Source organism: Centruroides vittatus, unplaced genomic scaffold, assembly GCF_030686945.1.
Source record: "Centruroides vittatus isolate TY-2023 unplaced genomic scaffold, ASM3068694v2 contig_883, whole genome shotgun sequence".
NCBI lineage: Eukaryota > Metazoa > Arthropoda > Arachnida > Scorpiones > Buthidae > Centruroides > Centruroides vittatus.
The window spans coordinates 202,414-223,204 of NW_027122575.1; the positions used below are offsets into that span (position 1 = coordinate 202,414).

Genomic DNA, 20,791 nt, shown 5'->3' on the forward strand with positions numbered 1-20,791 from the left:
CAAATAGCTAAGTGTAGAAGTTAGTGCCAAGTGACTGTTAGTAAAAAGACTTATACCTACTTAATACTAATAAAATTGAACGCGATTGTGAATCTTAATATTATGACTGAACGGTAGAACATCTTTAAGCAGTATCAGTGAAGGAAGTTTGGGACAATGGTTTGAGTTACTAACGGGAGATGAAATTGAGAGGAGGCTGAATGTCCAGGTTTCCTAGTAGTTAAGCATGTTCTCATAAACATCACATTTATAGAAAATTATTAGAATTGGCTTGGTTTATTTCATTACAGCAACACAATGCACATGCGATCTACCAAGGAAGATGCATTTCAGAAAGATTTTTATGTAAAGCTGGCTCCAATTTAAGTGTTACTAATGCAATGAAAACCTAGAAAACTCCACGTGGCCAGTCCATTGGTCATGCACGAACCCACAGCCAACTACTGGTGTTCAGTGGTTTTATCCACTCAGTTACTGGAGGATATTTATTGGGTTGCAGGTTGAAAAAATTATACACCTGTAACTTTCCACTGTAACCTGTCCATCTCTGTCTTTCCTTAATCTCAAGAACAGAGTTAGGTAGGTGAAAGTTGAAAGCAGATATGAAAATCACAAGAGAAAGTGGACCAGATTAACTATATATAAACTTCTGATTTGTATCACAAGTCATATTATTTCAATTCAAAATTTTCCCCTGAACGGAGTTAGATGAATAACTGCACGACTATTGGTAACAGGAAAAGTATGATGTACAGGGGTGAAACACTACTACACTTCACACAAGCAAGTATTATTTGCTAGCTGCCACATTAATACAGTGAATATAATATTTTTTTAAATTATATTTGGTTAATTATTTTGTTAAATTTTTTTCATAAATGGTGCTACGTATAAAGCCAGCAATCAAATGTAGACAGAAATTAATCAATATATATATATATATATATAAATTTTCAGTTGAACTTTTTATGAAAATAATCCTTGTTTCATATAGTATATGTAAATGTTTACCACAACTTTTATTTTATTTTTTATCTTATTTATTCCATAAACTCTTTTCTAACCTTTGTATCCGGTAATTTCTTTACTGTCCAAAAAACAAACGTTTTCGGCCTCACTCGAGGTCTGCTTCAGGTTAATCGAACAAAAGAACAAACGAGAACTGGCTTCCAAATTATTTGAATTAATCCTCGAGGAACTTTTAGTTTTAAAATATATTCGAACCTAATTTTGAATATACGCGTGCTCTATGTAGCGTTGCTGTTTTCGTATTCTTCGCATACGTAACGCCATGCGTATGAAAGGGCGTTGCCATCCTTAAAGTTTATGCATTTCCCTACTCGGCCGGCCCTGTAAATTTCCAGGGCATCCGTCTGAAAGGCTCTATTTATCAATCTGGCGTTGGATAGGTCCGCGTGAACTTCTGGATCGGTGGCGTAGGTGGATAAGGCGGTGGTGCAACGAGCATGGTTTATATCGTATTTGTGCTCCTTGACCCTCTGTTGGATGGAACGTTTAGTGGAGCCAATGTATACCAGTTCACGCCCAAATCTGTCATCTCTCACTGGAATACTGTATACACCTGGAGCTCGAAGCGGGTTCATTTTGTCCTAGGCGTTGCGCAACAATTTATACACATCTTGGGACCTTTTGTACGCCACTCTGATACCAGTTTTGGTTGCAATTTCCTTATATAAGGTCTGTAATCGCCGATTGTATTCTACCACCGCGTATCGGCTGGTCGGTTCCTGAATCCGATCCCCATGCGTAATGGTTGTACTTTGCGTATCCCGCGGTCTGGAATAGGCTCGTGCTAGCTTTCGTATTAGTTCTTTTTTGTACCCATGTGCTATCGCGATGCGTTCTATCTTCTGGAGCTCCATCCTAGTATCCTCCAACTTGGAAGGGTGTGTATATGCTCTTCTAACTAAAGCGCGGAACGCTGCGATTTTATATGTGTAAGGGTCGGCTGATTTTGCTGGAATAAACCATGGAATGTAGCCAGGTTTATAGTATATCCCCGTTTCAATCCTTCTTCCATTTAGTCTGATGTTGATATCCAAGAAGTGGGCATTGGTGGTAGACATTTGGTCCATTTTAAGGGTCAACCCGTATGGATTGTTGTTCATGCGACTTAAAAAATCATTGATGTTCGTTTCCATTTTCCACAAGATAAATACGTCATCTACATATCTTTTATATATAACTATATGTAAAAGAATCCACATACAGAGATCTTATGCAGCAATACATCACCAAAACGGATTGTGAACCGATTGACGAAGGGTTTGTATACATACTACAGGCTCATTGCACACGCTTTACAAAAACATCTCTTGCCAATGAGCTGAAGTTGAGAAGGATGTTAGTGGCCTCACCGGACACACCTAAGTTATTCGCTTTTGCAAAAACACATAAGCCCGCACAGTCTCTTAGACCAATTCTAGACAAGGCCAGGTCTCCGACGAAACTCCTTGAGAAAGCAGTCCACAACATTGCGGCTGACCATCTGAGGGATTACAATCTAATCGTCAAGGACCCCACAGAACTAATAGGCCTATTAAGGCAAACGCAGCTAACAGATGGAGCACTCATCATGGTGTTGGACTTTGTCTCATTATACCCATCAATAAAGTTAGAACCATGTTTCTGCGCTCTGAGGGATCTCCTCTTGGCCTAATGCAGAACACCAACACATCGTAAGCAAGCCCTCGAGCTGGCACATCTCATGTGTTATAACTCCATATTTCAGTTCAACAACAGAGCCTATATACAGAAATGTGGGGTACCCATGGGCAGCCCGCTTTCAGGCGACTTTTGTGAACTGGTTCTACGTAAATTGGAACAAACCGTCATACCACAATATAGGTCCGATATAGTTATATATAAAAGATATGTAGATGACGTATTTATCTTGTGGAAAATGGAAACGAACATCAATGATTTTTTAAGTCGCATGAACAACAATCCATACGGGTTGACCCTTAAAATGGACCAAATGTCTACCACCAATGCCCACTTCTTGGATATCAACATCAGACTAAATGGAAGAAGGATTGAAACGGGGATATACTATAAACCTGGCTACATTCCATGGTTTATTCCAGCAAAATCAGCCGACCCTTACACATATAAAATCGCAGCGTTCCGCGCTTTAGTTAGAAGAGCATATACACACCCTTCCAAGTTGGAGGATACTAGGATGGAGCTCCAGAAGATAGAACGCATCGCGATAGCACATGGGTACAAAAAAGAACTAATACGAAAGCTAGCACGAGCCTATTCCAGACCGCGGGATACGCAAAGTACAACCATTACGCATGGGGATCGGATTCAGGAACCGACCAGCCGATACGCGGTGGTAGAATACAATCGGCGATTACAGACCTTATATAAGGAAATTGCAACCAAAACTGGTATCAGAGTGGCGTACAAAAGGTCCCAAGATGTGTATAAATTGTTGCGCAACGCCTAGGACAAAATGAACCCGCTTCGAGCTCCAGGTGTATACAGTATTCCAGTGAGAGATGACAGATTTGGGCGTGAACTGGTATACATTGGCTCCACTAAACGTTCCATCCAACAGAGGGTCAAGGAGCACAAATACGATATAAACCATGCTCGTTGCACCACCGCCTTATCCACCTACGCCACCGATCCAGAAGTTCACGCGGACCTATCCAACGCCAGATTGATAAATAGAGCCTTTCAGACGGATGCCCTGGAAATTTACAGGGCCGGCCGAGTAGGGAAATGCATAAACTTTAAGGATGGCAACGCCCTTTCATACGCATGGCGTTACGTATGCGAAGAATACGAAAACAGCAACGCTACATAGAGCACGCGTATATTCAAAATTAGGTTCGAATATATTTTAAAACTAAAAGTTCCTCGAGGATTAATTCAAATAATTTGGAAGCCAGTTCTCGTTTGTTCTTTTGTTTGATTAACCTGAAGCAGACCTCGAGTGAGGCCGAAAACGTTTGTTTTTTGGACAGTAAAGAAATTACCGGATACAAAGGTTAGAAAAGAGTTTATGGATTAAATAAACCGGTAGTCAGATTAGCAGATTGGGTATCTTATTTATGTTGTTAATTTTAAAAATCTCTTAACTTTTCATTTATATACATAGCCATCATATATAATAATTTAGTGACTTTTTAACAAAAGTCACTAAATTATTTTATATGATGGCTACTGACATAATTAATAACCAGATGAAATTAACTTGAGAAATTAAACCTTTAATATTCAGCATTTAATTTTTGCACAAACAAATGTTTTCAGCTAATTTAACTACTTAATTTTTGGAGAATAAGCTTTGGTTGATTTTATATTGGAAAAGTGAGATTGTGGCTTATACGAAAGTACAGCATATGTATGGAAAAAATTTCACATCCTTTATGAATCACTTTGCAAGTGATAGCTAAATCTGAACTAGTGGTGTTTGATATTGTAAAATAATCTACTATTGATACAATATTTTCCAATATCAAAGTCAGAAAAATGAATAAGCTGATATTATTGACATTCAGTATTACTGATATCAGAAATTGTTGACATTTATAAAGTTAATTAATTTAATGACCCAATGCTAACAAATTTTGAAATTGAAATTATCAATGAATATCATTTGTTTGTAATTGAAATTTTAAATTTGATTCCAGTATCAACAGTTAAATTATTTGTAACTAATTGATTTCATTGTAATTCATTCATTTAATATTCAAAAATTGAAATTATGCTAAATATGTCAATTGGCTAAATTTTAACTGTAAACAATTTTGAACTTAAATTTGAAAATTAATTCTTTTCAAAATTTTAAATTTCTTGCTGTGAGTAATATTTTTAAATGATAATTGTAACTATAGTTTTTAATAAACATTTGTATTTTAACATTGAGTATTTATCAGCAACTAAAAGTTATTACTGCTTATCTGCTAATCAGTTTACAACAAAGACATATTTTTATCCTCTGCTTATAGCCAGATATGGCTTATATTCCAAAAAGTACAGTAGTCATTATCAGGTTCTAACTACATAAACTGTAAAATTTTAGAACGTTGATTCAAGAATTACTTGAATGTGGGAGCATAGCATATATTCCATTTGAGTTCATTTAATTCATGTGACTATGTACATGTTATGAAACATATTCTCAAATTTTAATATATTTCTGTTTATTAATTGATCATAATTTGCATGAAACTTTGTGTTCCTTGAGTATGTGCATGAACAATCTTCCATATGATCCTACAAACATATTGTAATTAAAAATATAAACAAGTAAAACTGTTTTTTAAAACGAAGACCAGAACTAAGTAGAAATTAAATAATAAACAATGAAAGATTGTTATGTATACGTGTGCATAATTATAGAAGTATATACAAAGCCAATTTGTATTATAATTCTAACAAATCCCAGATTGTTTCAAATCTCTTAGGATGAAATATTATTATAGTGTAGAGAATTTTTGATTCCTGATAGCACCTTCATGCTCATTTACTTGTTCAAATGACCGTATTTGAATAACATAGCCTTACATAATTTGATCTTGTATATATGGGCAGATGAGACTTTTTCAAACAGTGTAGGAAATATATAGGGCACTGCCAGCACCTATGAATATAAAGGGATCAGTCCCAATGGAATAGCATCTCTGGAAATTTTTTGATTGCCCCATTCATTGCTGCTTGTATATACATCCTTTGTCAGAAAAGTTCCAGGACACAGCTCGTAAAAACTAGAAAATTGCAATTACCAAGTAATGATCCTCACTCCTGGCAAAGTAGTTCCCTCAGCTATCTATACACAATTGCCAGCGTTTCTGGAGGTCTTTGAAGCAAGCAGAGAAAGTTTCAAGTGTGATGCTTGTTAGCTCATTTGTCAGTCTGTTGGTTATCTGCAATATCTTGATGAAATGTCAGTTTCTTTTTCACTCGCAGAAACAAGAAAAATCACACTTTTCTGACAGAGTTGCAACTGAAAGGGATGTTTTGTCAAGATATCACAGACATCCAACAGACTGACAAATGAACTAACAAGCATCACACTTGAAACTTTCTCTGCTTGCTTCCAAGACCTCCAGAAACATTGACAATTGTGTATAGATAGTTGAGGGGACTACTTTGCCAAGGGCTAGGATCATTACTTGGTAATTGCAATTTTCTATTTTTATGAGCTTTGTCCTGAAACTTTTCTGACAAAGGGTGTACTGAATGCAAAGGATCATGAATATTTATCAGAGGGATAATTGATGTTCCTAAGAGAGAATGATTTGTAAACTATATAGAAAGTTTCTTGGGTCCTATTTTGTCCAAAAGATATGAATATTTTATTGTGTTTTTGAATATAAACAGATACAATAAAATTACATTTTATTACATTAATTTCATTTAGTATATTGCTATAGATCTCAAATTGATATTCATAACAGTAAAATTTTGTAATTTAAAAATTTACTTATAATTTCAGAAACAAACAGGCCGGGATGCATCCCAGATATTTCATGACACAGCTGGTTGGAAATGCCTAGAAACAAGTATGAAGTAAGTGTATAAATTTAGTTTGCTTTAAATTTTATTGAAAAATTTATACTAAAAATGCATTTGAATTCTTTTAACGTTATTAATTATTTTTTATTTAAATCTTATATTTAAATGAATAAAAATATAACTACATTATTTAGAAAAGTTGTTAAATATAATGTTTTTAAATGTACTGTTTGAATGTAATTAAATATTTTAATATTGTGTATTGCAGTAAGAGGTTAAATTTAATGAATAACAATATTATACAGGGTATTAAAAATAAAGTGAATCGGTTTCATAACTTTGGAATGACTAAAGTTAGGAGGATTGGACTAATTATGGCCAAACAAGGTACAAGGGAATCATGCATGTCCAAAATTTGGGGTTGGAGACACTTAAATAATGGGATCAAAAATGGTGTCATCAGAAAGTACATGAAAATCTAAACAACGTTTGATCTGAGGCAATTTTTGATAACTTGTACTGTCGTCAAGTAAAGAAACATAAACATCTAAGTCAGGATAAGCAGACAAACAAGCAAGCAAGCATGTTTGTGCTGTTAATGCTATCCATACTGACTACAACACATGTGCATGGATGCAATTGGCCATTATGGTAGATGCTTGTGAACCTAAGACCTTGCATTATTAACATCTGAATTGATAGCAACTAGGGCAATCAGTTCTACCCTGATTTGTAAAAACACAATCAAAAACTCCAGAATTTTGTTGTGGTCAATATGGTCAACTTTAAGCTAATGGCAGAAGTGCCTGTTCATATGCTTGCCACCTGTTTTTCCTGACGAGATCCAGCGAGAGCTTGTATGGAGTCCAGGAATAGAGCAGACCTTTTTTGCTTCCTAACAGATCTTTTTATCCTTTTGTGTTTTGAACAAATGAAATACATAGAATGTTTTTGTATTAATAAAAAGTAGCCTTAAATATTTTATCTTCTGTTAGTAAAAATAATGTTAATTTTATAGGGGTGGCAATCACTATGGGCCTTTAAGTTTTCTCTGGGGAAAAATACCCAGTTTTTTTCCTGTAGACAGTTTTGTTCCTGACTTAGATATTTGTTTACTTTACTCAATGACAGCATGAGTTATCAAAAATTATCCCAAAGTAAACATGTTTAAATTTTTACGTACTTTCTGTTAACACTATTTTTGACTCCATGTATAATTGGACTTTAACAAGAAACTCTTATAGTACCTCATAAGACACACAAACTCACCAACTTTTGGTGATTTATAGTTAGTTCTCTTGCACCTTGTTTGGTCATAATTAGTCCAATCAACCCACTTTTAGTCATTCCAAGTTATATATATATCAAAATTTGTTAATTTTATTTTTTATTGCATATTAATATCTGTGAGAGATTGAAATGATAGTTTTATACAAATGTCTAATACCATAAAGCAATAATGGCCTTGCTGACATGTTTGAGTAGAAGCAGATGCCTTATGGAAAAATAAAATGGTTCTTTTAAAGAGAATATTATGTTACCAGAAAATAAAAAATTTCAAAAATATTTTACTTCTGTGAAAATGTCAAACTTTGATCCTTGAAATTTCATAGACATCAGATTGAATGGTCAATTTAAGCAGCATCTGCTTAATTTTGAAGATTAATTTACTCTCTGTTTTATATATGTGTGTGTATTGTTTATATAAAGAACTATTAAATAAATTGAAACACAAGGGTAAAATATTGTATTAATAAAACATCAGAATTGCCCTAATATGTAAAGTGATTATAATTAAACTGGAATTGCTTAGAGCTCTGTATAGAAAGAATAATTGGGCCAAATGCTACTGAATTTGGTGTGTACACTTTCTTGACCATGAATTTAAATGCTCATGATCAAGAAAGTGTACATACCAAACAATAAAAAGTTTGAAAGAAATAATTAATTTTTCATGCCAGATTCTTATCAGATAAAAGTTTAACAGCACTGTCTATCAGCATTAATAAGGTTTTGATGAGTAAAACACAAAATAAATATGAATATTTTGCAAGCACTTTCAACACACATAGAATGTCTTCTTCAGGCAAAACAAAAACAAATTTTAGAACGTTGATGTGAATTTTAACATTAATGTTAATGTTTTAATTGGAGGGAATATGTTATTTTTAAATGTTTAGCATTAATTTTTACTAATTGAAATGCATGTGTTAAATTTAAATGGTCTGCTATTAAACTTATATTTTGACTGTTGATTAAATGTATACCGTATTTTACGGACTATAAGACGCACTTTTTTTCTTCAAAAAATTGCCTCCAAAATTCAGGTGCGTCTTATAGTCCATAGCGTCTTATAGGTATTTTTTTTTTTTTTTTAAATTGCTTAAAAATTAAGGTGCGTCTTATAGTCCCTAGCGTCTTATAGTCTGTAAAATACGGTAATTGAAAATTATTGACAGCTGTGATTTAATTTTTTAAATTATTGAATAGTGAAACCCATATTTTTGGGAGCTCTAGACGGGGCCTTTTACACGGCTCCGATTAATAATGTTTCCCAGATGAGTAAACAGTTGCAGTCCTCACATTGTACGAGGATGGAACATTTATTCCACAGGGGTGTAAGTAATGATTGATAACCCTTCTATATAGTTCTGTTGAAATTTTATTTTTACAAATATCATCTTGATGTTCTAATATTCAGCTTTGCAATTTTCTACTTGTGGCACTAATTTACAGTGAAATTTAAATTGAAGTGGTGCATTATGCACAAGAAAATAGAAATTGAGCAGCAGGATGAAACTTTGATGTAGACGAAAAAAATGTGATGATGGATTCAAACAAAGGATGGTCTTGAGAAAACATCACAAAATCAGCTATCATTTTGCAGAGACCTGAAAGCAAATCTGTTGAGATATATCCATGAAATTTGGGCAAATGGATTTTCTGTGTCTGTTGAAATGATTCAGTTCAAAGCCTGATGAAGGATTGCTCAAAATTTGAACATTCTCAAAAATGAATTTAATGAGTTATGGCTGGGCAAGACATTTCATGGCATGACACAAGCTCATGATTCAGTGTTGAATTTCAATGATGCAGAAGCTTCCTGATACCTACGAAGAGAAACTGCTCACATTTCAGAAATATGTCCTCAGCCTAAGAAAGACACAGTTATGACTTGGGGGCAATAGGCAATGCTGACAAAACTCCTGTCTTCTTTGATGTGCCAAGTGACACTATAATCAATCAGTCAGGTAAAAAAACAGTTCTGGTGCAAATAGCAGGAGCAGAAAAACAACATTGTACTGCAATGCTATGCATCACTGCTGATGGAAACAAGCTGCCATCTTATGTCATTTGTAAGTGTAAAACCTTCCAAAAGAAACACTACCACCTGAAATATTGGTACGAATTCAAGATCAAGGCTGGATGACAGAAGAACGCTACATGGATTGGCTGAAGTCAGTGTGGTTTCTATGTCCAGGTGCATTGTTATGTCAGTGGTCCATATTGGTTGTTGACAGCTTTTGAGGTCATCTGACCAAAAGTGTATAAGGGAGGAGAAAAGTGACATGGTTATGATACCAGGCGGGATGACTGGAATGCTGCAACGCTTGACATATCCGTCGACCATCCTTTTAAAGCTCATCCGCGGCATTTCTACCACAATTGGAGGTGCAGTGCCAGAGATACGACACTGACAAAGTGGATAAGAAAACCATCCCTGTCTCAGATGTGCAAATGGATTTTGGCTTGATGGAAACTAATATCAGAACAAATAGTGTCCAAATGTTTCAAAATCAAGTCCATTTCCAATGCAGAAGACAATGCATCATCTCGCATCATCTGAGAATGAAGACTCAAGTGACACTGGTAGTGACAGTGAAGTTTTATGTGAAGAACAAAAACAATAGCTATCAGTTTCAAATGAAGACATTGATTACAATTTTTATTATCCTAAGATATGTAAAGATAATTAATGATAATGAATAATTTTAAAGCAATTTATTATCTCAAGTATAGGCCATACCTAATTTTGGTTAAAAAAATTTAGAAAAGTATGATGTACAGGGACAAGCCACTACTAATTTGAAGTGGAGAGTGAATATTTTAAGTTAAATAAATAAAAAATATGATTAGAAATTGCAGCCTGGCATTGTAACAATGTTACAATAAATAATTGCTCGTTATATTTAAAAATGTGTGTTATTGTAGTTATATTTTAATATGAATGATTTGTCTTGCATTAAACTTAAATAATAAAAAGTAACAGAAACAAATCATTTTATAATACAAGTCATCATTTTAAACTTATTTTTATGTTTTTATGAATTATAATATTTTCTTTTACTTTTATATATACAGGGTGTATCAGTACAGCGGTTACAAACTTTCAGGAGAGATAGAGTACACCTAGATGATGGGAAATCACATAGCAATGCATGATCGGAAATGCTTTCCTGGTGTGGTAATGACGATGTAAAACACAAGAAAAGGTGAGAAAACATGTTTATTATTCTTAGTACAGCAAAAATCAAAGAAGGTGTTTGAAATTATGACCCCGAGTTGTGATGCAGGCCTCACATCTCTGGTGTATTGAAGATCTAACCTTGTCAAAAGTACTGGACGTGTCCCAGACTTCCCCAGCAGCTGCCACAATGCATGTGACAAGTTCCTCAGCACTGTTAACGGGAGTTTCGTACACTAGTGCCTTGATGTATCACATATACCAGCCAAAGACATTTCAGCATTTTTGCTGTACTAAGAATAATAAACATGTTTTCTCACCCTGTTTGTGTCCTTTCTTGTGTTTTGTGTCATCACTACTGTGCCAGGAAAGTGTTTCCAACCATGCACTGCTATGTGATTTCCCATTGTCTAGGTATACTCTATCTCTCCTGAAAGTTTGTAACCGCTGTACTGATACTACTTTCATATATAAGTATACAGGGTGTATATTTACTTACAGCTTTGCCTCAGATAATCATGGTTTTACTGTATATACTCTATTCTTATTATGGGTAATATATATTAAAAGTTTTTTTATAAATTTTCAAGGAAGCTTTTTAATAAAATTTTATGTACATTTAAAGGTACTACCAGTCAGTAAAATTGAAGAACATTAATCTAAATTAATCAGTGAAAACATCTTTAAAGTAGACATCATATTGACATTGTCTCTTAATGATGATTTTATTTTTCATACTGTAATTGTTATATTAATTAAATAACTTACATTATTTTTTTCTCATTTTAGAAAGTTTTCTTATTATCTACTATTTTTTAGCAAATTATTTTTGTTTTCAACTTCCAGTTTTTAAGTTAAAAATGTATAATAATTTTATTATTAAGTAATTAAAATTGTTAAATGGTATTTAGTGAACAATAAGAATAAAAAATAAAGTTTAATTGAGGATTGACATTTTTATTGCATTTTTTTAATTACATGTTATATTTAAAATATTAACTATGATTATTTTCAGATGTTTACAAGCAATGATAGATGGATGTGGACCAAGTTTCCAAATGTGGATTAATCAAGAATTGCTCGATCTTTTATTTCAAGCTTTAAAGCATACAAATCGATTTGTTCGAGAGACAGGATTTTATGTCTTGGGTTCCCTTGTTAGTTGTGGATCAGTGGAAAATGGTAATGTTTTTTTTTTCTTCTTTAGAACCCTTTTTATTTCTAATGTAATAATAATATTTATCATCATAAGGAAATGGAAAATACACTTTATAATAAGAAAGTATGTAAATATATATCTAAATTACAAGTAATGTGTTTAATTATACTTTTAATAGTGTGTCTTATTTATATAATATATTTGAATTTATTTATACTATTTCACAAATAAATTTATAACATTGCATAAATAAAACAGCCCAACTTTTTACTCCTTAGTTCAACTGTTTTATTTTAAAAATTTCAGGAGATAATAAAATATACCATAATCCATTTAAATCCACTCAATTTGGTCATCAAATTAGTCATGAAATAGGATTAGGACTTTCAGATAATTGGAGTCAGGTAAATGAACTTCTGAAAGATAAATAATTTAAAATTTTAAAATTTGATGTTATAAAAAATAATTTGTTTTAATTTATGTTCATTTGAAAATTTTAATTAATTAGAAAAATTTTGAATAATATATTTATTTTCTATTTAAATTCTAAATGCTATGTAATTAGTTTAAAATATATATGAATTATGGAATCATTTTAATTAAAATTATGTAATTATGTTAGTAGATGAGGATTTCTACTAAAACATTTTGAAATTATTCATCTGATTTATTATTAAATATCATGATAGAATCTGCATATTGATATTGATAAGTAGAATTTATAAAGACAAAATTTAGTGTTGAATTATAAAATAAACAACAAAAAGTCACTAAAAACTTGAAAAATACAATCTTCTGTTTGGAATGATGATTTGTTATGTAATGTATTTACTTGAATTCTGTTTGATTCTGAAGATGCCCTAAATAAAAGAGAGAGAGTTTCTATTTCTCAAGTTTTTAGTTGTTTTGCAGTTCATTACTGAATTTTGTGTTCATAAATTTTTATTAATAAATTTTAATATAAAATGTTTATAATAAAGAAAATATGTACATTATAAATTAATTTTATACGAGGGCTATTTTTTAAATAAGGTCCGTTTGTGAATGAGAATAAGAATGATGCTCAATTGCAGCGATGTGCATGAGCATCTGCTTTTAGCATGCTTTGCGCGTGTTTAGATGCCCTTTTCTACTGTATTGTCTGTCTGTGTGCTGAGCTGTAAAAGTTTATAATGTTTAAGAAAATTGAGTTGCCTGCCGACTGTAAGATACGATCTGTTATTCGATTTCAGCACGAAAGATCATGGTAACTGTCTTTTGGGACAGGAAAGGGACTTTGTTAATGGATTTTATACCAAGAGGCACAACAATCAATTCTGATGCTTATTGTGTGACCTTGAGAAAACTCTGCCGTGCCATACAAGACAAGTGGCGTGACCTAATGTCTTCCGGCAGCAGGCAGCAGATTTCTTTGAAGTTGGAATTAAAAAATTTTTTGAGCGGTATGACAAATGTTTGAACAAAAATGGAAATTATGTAGAAAAGTAGATAAAAGTATGTAGAATATGGGAAAAAATATATTTTAACGATATTTACAGTATTTTTCTTATCAAAAAACGGACCTTATTTAAAAAATACTCTTCGTATTAGTTCAGCATATGGGAATGTAATAAATATTTTTTAAAATTCAAGTTAATTTAACAAAATAAAACATTTCCTAAAATTTCTGTTTAATATTTTATTATCAGTTTGTGTCTTTTGCAAGATTTTAAACATGAATAACTTTTTAGAAACACACACATATATATATATATATATATAAATGTATAATAAATTCACATCTTATTTTATGTCAGTTTTCATTTATCTACAGATTTGCTACATTTATGTTTAACTTCTTAATAAAAAATCAGTAGCTTGATCACTATAACTAGTCAGTGCACCAGTCTAAACAGATTATTTATTTTAATCATACTGTAATGCAGTGGCTATCAACTCTGTGCCTATGAACACAATGGTTTTTGCAATGCCATCTGAATATGCTTGCAGCAATTAGTCCATTTATTTTATTACACAGCTACAATATAATATATATAATTAATTATACAGTAGACTGATTTTTTTTTTAAATGTCAAATAGATGTGTATTAACATTGTAATGGCCTGAGCTTGTGTGAAGTCATTTATAAACCATGTGAGTGTAAAATTAAAATTAAAGACACAGTCTGTTGAAATAGTAGTTACTATTTACTTACTTTTAATTTTAAACTTAATTACCATCTAGCGATAAAAATTGAAGAGATTGAAAACATGTAGGTTTAGTTGCCAAATATCAGCTAAAATTAATAAAAATGAAAATTTTCAATTAGAAGAAGGTTATTTATTTAAATTTTTTATTGTGATTAGTCTACTTATTTTGATACTTGAACTTAATTTGATTTCCTTTGCAGAACTGTGCTGGATTAATTGTTATATGGTATTTGTGTGGAGCTTATGTCAATTGTGCACAATGAGACTTAGATGAAGATGCTCAAGGCATTTGATCTTCATTTGTAAAAATTTTGTTGAGTTCATATACTTTCCATATATGAAACTTTCCATGATAACTTTCTACTCCAAAGTGAGTTGTTCAGATGATAAGAGACAAATTTTGTAATGTTAATGCAGAGTAGGATGAATACTACTTTGAGAGTGATTTTCTATGTTAAGCTTTACTATAAGCTGGAAATCTGTCCAATGCAGAAATGGAAGAGGTTTTTGGTATGAAGAATGTGAACAAAATGTAAGATAAGATTCCACTTGTTGCATGAAATTATGTGTTTGTCATGCTCTGCAGTGTTCAAGAACAATTTCAAATCTTTTCAGAAATAAAAACATCGTGTCAAAGAAACATACAGACACAAGGTTCTCATTAAAATTAGTCCTTGTTGGAATTAAGAGTTCATTTTAAGTACAGTACTATTTTTATATGAAAGAATACTGTTTGTTGATTTTATGCTACCTTGTATTTACTAGATTTACATACAAATAATAATGATAAATGATGATTAAATAAAAAGTTCATGTTTTGTTTGTAAATTGCTTATTTTTTCATTACATTGAAGTTGTGGATTCTATCACATTTTTCTATAGGATGTATGTACAGTAAGACCCCACTTAACGCGGGGGATGCGTTCCTAGATGACAGAGTGCTAAACGAAACAGTGTTAAACGGGGTCATCTTAACATGTAAATAAGGGGGATATGTGAAACAGAACAGAGAATAGGAAAATTTATCAGTTTTTTTTTTGTAACATTTATTGTTAAATACTTTTTATTACATTAATTATAGACTTATTTATTGCTAATATCGAAATTTATTCATAAAACATTCATGAAAATAAAAAAAAAAAGTTTGAGTAAAGAAGTTACGTTTGTGATAAATTGATCCATTATTTCCGTTATACTGGCTAAACTTTTTTAGAAAATTCGTTGAAAGTTCCTTTTGTTCCTCATTTTCAGAAATGCTAATTTCGTCATCTTCATGCACCTGTTGTTCTACTAATTCTTTAAGATCGTTGCTGGAAAAACTTTCTCCAGTTGTAACTTGCAATAATTCTTCAATATCCTGCGCATTTATATTATCCAACCCTGTTTCATTAGCTACAGGTAGCTTGACAATTTCGTCAACATCAACACTGGATTCTCTTGTTTCAACATCCTTGCTTAGCTCTGGCCATACATACTCCTTTCAAACATTTCTCAGTCACCTCATTCCAGGAAAGATTGATGATGTCTACAGCATCCATGATATTATAGTTTTTCCAAAAATCTCTAATGGATTGTTTATCTGCTCCATCTGTTTTTTCAATCAGTTGTCAGAATGTCTGCCACAAATAATAAGCTTTAAAATTTGATATTATGCCTTGATCCCAACACTGCGTGTGATCTCGGGTAATTCCAATACTACCGCGTAATACCGAAACAGCGTTAAGCAAGGCAGTGTTAAACGGGGTCTTACTGTACTGTATGTTTTTTTTTTAATGTGGCAGTCTTTGAAACATCAACTGTCAGAAAGAGGGTTAGATATACTCAATGTTCACAATAAATAAAATGCTGTTATATTGTGTCGATATTCCACACCGTAAGAAATGTGATGGTCAGGGAATTCAAAACAAAAATTTGAGTACGAACCCTGTGTATATTTCAGTGATAAAACAGAAATTTATAGTATATATATTTTTAATTGTATAAATAAAAATAAATTACTTGTAGCTGAAATTAAATTAAATTTATATGAATTCTAATTATTACTATATAAAATATATATTTATTTGCATATTTATTTTAAAGGTGCGATTAGCTTCATCTGAAGCTGCAAGAAAATTCCTTCTTTCATTTAATAATGAAGAAGAAAGAGAGGTGTTTTATCCTGTATTATTACCAAGAATGTGTCTAAATAGGTAATTTATTTGAAATCTTAAATAAATAATTTCTAAAATTAAATATTTTATAAGTAAATACAATGCAATCTCTAATCCAAACCTGAATTCAGTTTGCAATTCTATTTTTAAAAATCATCTGAGTTTGTAAAAATAATATGTTCTACACATTTTAAAATAAGTTTGGGGGAGCCTCATTAAATTAAAGGCCCAGTAAGTTTGGACTATTATTTTGATCCAAACTTGGTGGACTATAATCAAACTCCTTATGGTCCACCAAGGATACTTAACAGTGTATTTATTTAAAATATACTTATTTATCAATGTATTTAAATTATAATTAAATTAATTATATATGTACAGTATATAATTAAATGATAATTTATATTATCTTTCTTTTGCATTTATATTAAAATTGAATGTGAATACTTGACAAAAAAGCATGTTTTATTAACTATGTGTAATTTTGCATATTTATTAAATATGTATTAGTTTGACTAAAATAGATGATGATAAAATAACTGCTATATATTTTTGATTAAATTTATATTTTATATGTATATTTTGAGTTTATTACATAATATGAACTGAAAATTGGATGAATTACAATATGTTATTATTTCTTTTTTTAATAGATACTATGTAGCAGATGGTGTCAGAATATATTCTCAAGAAACATGGAGAAGAATTGCAAAAACTGAGGGAAGAGAATTAGTACAAAAATACATAAATCCTGTTGTAAGTTTACATTAAATAATAAAAACAAAAAATTTTTATCTGCAATATTTTATCATAAATATTATTTTCATTTTGAAATAAACTATTTTTGCTTTAGGTTTGATTTACGATTACATTAAAATCAAAAAAATTATGATTTTTAATATAGTCTTGATATATTACTATTATTTGAAAAAGACTGCAAGCTAGGTATCATCCTGAACTTTATAAAACATTAAATAAAAAGTAATCAGTTGAAGATACTAAATTAAAGTTGATTATAAGAAATATTTTTGATCAAAGCCTGTTTCACTTTATTAACAGTAAGCAAATTGATTATAAAATTTATAGAAAAAATTACGTAGGATTTTGAAACATAGTTTGTTTTTTATATGCAAAAAAAAACAAAATATTTTTTTAATTTATAAAAATTTTAAAAAATTAAAGGATACAAATTTAGAAAACATTAAATGCACTACAGTGATGACTCATAAGACTGATTTTTATATCAGAAAGACTTTAATTTAACAGCATATAATTAATTTTCCACATTATTAATTTTTAAGTACTTCATTGCAAATCATTGAACATTTGATAAAAACTATTCATAATAATATGCAAAAGTATTTGTTTTACTTTAATTTAACAAATTATAAAAATGTAATTCAATTACTACTAAAATTAAAACATGTTTATATACTTAAAATTAAAAAAATTAGTTTAAAATGATATCAATGTGTTAACATTTGAAATGTTATAAAATAGATACAGATATATATAGTCCACTTTGAAATGTTCTCTGGGCCATGCTAAATTCAGCCTAATAAGTGATTTATTATGTGTATCTCCTGTCACTCATCCTAGTTACATAGATATCACCATACAACGTCTCGGCACTGTCATCTTACTTTTCTATTTAATACTGAGAATCTGTCACACATAAGTACATTCTTCAAAAGAATAAATTATATCTTTTAACCAAAGACTTTTTATTCAAGAATTTAGTTAAGTTTATCCAAAATTTCTAGAGGGTTCCACTCTGCAGCCCTACCTGGAGTCTCCTAATATATTACTAATAAAAAATTTTTAAAAATCTTTTCAATTCATATAAAAGGAATAAATACATAAAATTATACTTTAAACTTTGAAATCAAATATAAAAATTACCAGATGTAAGATTCAAGCACTATTAAAGTTCTCGTACATCATTTCATTAATAAAAATGTAATGACAATTAATTAATTATTATATTTTATTATTATACAAACCTTCTAATTTTATATATATTTATATAGATCAGATGTGTATATATGTATATAATTAACAAGAACTTCTGAAAATAGTATTTAATTAAGTTATTTTAAACTGCTTTTATAATACAATTTAAAACATATTTTTAATATAGAGTATTAATTGATTACTAAAACTGATGTTCTTATTGATATCGTATGTGAATAAAGTTTCAGTATTATAATTTTAGTTCTGGTAACACATTCTGCTATGGTAAAGACAATCTGAATCAGTTTTTAATAATCTAAAGTTGACAACTATATAATTGAACTAATAAAAGTAGTTTAATTATGTAAATACCAGCTTTAAATTACTATAAAATAATAACTTTTTCATTATATTATATATATTGCTATTATATAATATTAATTTTTATTATATTTTTAAATGAAAGAGTCTGTAAGCACTGTGCTTACACATTTAAAAATACAGTGGGTGATAGGTTAACGAACATAATCCATTCCAAGATTTTGTGAGCTATCCAAATTGTTCGTTAACCAATTATCAATTTACCATAGGTTATTATGGGAATTTGATTAATTCGTTCTGGGAACTCCAAAAAATAAAAAAATATATACTTTCTTAACTACGTTTATTTATATGTAATAATAAAAATACATATATACACAGTCTTGCATTTTTATTAGTCATGTTTTTCTGTTTGTGAGAGTTAAAGAATCTGTCTAATGTTGATTGCTTTTCTCTCTTCTTCAGGAGTTTTCAGAAGTAATTAATAGCATTGTAATTGCAGAGATCCCCAAGCCTATCTCAACCTGGTTTGGATGTCATTCTAAGACCATTGTTCTGACATCCTCCCTCTTCTTCATAAGATCTTTAATAGCAGATATCGGCATTAATCTTCTTTTTCAGAAGAAAACATATCTCACCGAGTTTCTTGGTGTTCTTCATTCAAGAGTTCTTGGCGTTCTTCTGTCATCAGATCAGTTTCGGGTTCCATTATGAGCTCTTCAATGTTTTTTATTTCTCAGATGCGATTTTTGTTACTCCTTAAGCCACTTGAGTCTTCTTGATTATACTGTATCTTTCTTAGATAAGATTGAACTGCACCCTACTGTAGATTTGTTCAAGCCATACGGCCCAGCAACAACATATATCTTCTCCCCACTCTCTACCTTTGCTATTATACTCTCACCTTTCAAAAATATAAACCAGCGCAAAACTTAATGAGTCCATCCAACAGTCTTGCGAATACTATAAAAGATTTGTTTCTGTCAGGAAAATAAAAGGCTGGGATTACAAGGGAGAATTTCAAAGTTCGGAGGAATACTATCTGATCAGTATGTACCTGGTTGAGTGTTGATGTCAATGTCTCCCGTGCTCCGAAAAGTTCCAAAATGTTGCCCAAAGACAAGGGAAGCCCAATCGGAATTCATTATTTTACGTCACTTCTTGTGTTTGTTCTGTGAGGTGTTCGTTGTCCAAACATAAAAATCTTTTGTGAAAGTGTTCGTGAAACAATCACCTACTGTATATTACAAAATATCAAAAACACACTTCTGTTTGGCTGAGTCATAAGTAATGTCATTTTTTTCTAAGCATTGTTTTCATGTTATAGTATAACTTGCAAAATATACCACTCAGCTCAAATTTGTTAATTATGCAATAATTTTCATAATTTTTTTTTAAATAGTTGTTATTAATGTTAATCAAAATGAGCTTATTAAAAGATTATTCAAAGCGTGTGATTTTATATGATTTTGAAAAGGTAACACTGCATGGCAACAAACAATTCTTTTAAATTTTTCTAGAATGAGAGAGAGTTCTGTTTTGACAGTGAGTATTTTCTGATTAAAAATAAATTTTTAAATATATCAGAGAATGATAAAACATTTTATATGAAATAAGTTTTTTTTATTAATTTTGTTTTCAGTTTTGTACTTAATTTAAGAGAAATTATGAAATTATAATAATTTACTTTATTAGGAATTATATTACTATTACTGTTAATTTGATTTTCTTCCTGCTTGGCCAGAACAAATTGCATTCCTTTTGATTTTACATAAGGAGAATCATATTCAATTTCAGGCTTTAATACAGAATTTATAAAAATAAGTGTTGAATTTTTTTACTCAAATATACTAATATTCATAAAATAAATCTATAATATAACAGGTACATAATACAATCATTTCATCTCGACTTTCAGACAAATCACTTTTTCATACATTATACTTTGATACCTTTAAATTAACTTTTGTATGTAAATTCACACTCGTGTAACATTTTTAGCTGAAAGAAAGTTTCAAGCTATCATAGGATGGCATTTTCTGCCAGTTTTAGACC

The 20,791-nt window shown here is 30.7% G+C and overlaps 1 protein-coding gene across 1 annotated transcript in view; it reads left to right on the forward strand.

Moving 5' to 3' along the window:
* The window catches only part of LOC136983562 (uncharacterized), an 81,956-nt gene that overhangs the window by 21,824 nt on the left and 39,341 nt on the right, over positions 1-20,791 (forward strand). The window contains exons 3-7 of the mRNA XM_067280345.1: positions 6,476-6,549; positions 11,976-12,142; positions 12,426-12,523; positions 16,392-16,501; positions 17,116-17,218. Coding sequence (XP_067136446.1) covers positions 6,476-6,549; positions 11,976-12,142; positions 12,426-12,523; positions 16,392-16,501; positions 17,116-17,218 — 552 coding nt within the window. The remainder of the gene's footprint in view (positions 1-6,475; positions 6,550-11,975; positions 12,143-12,425; positions 12,524-16,391; positions 16,502-17,115; positions 17,219-20,791) is intronic.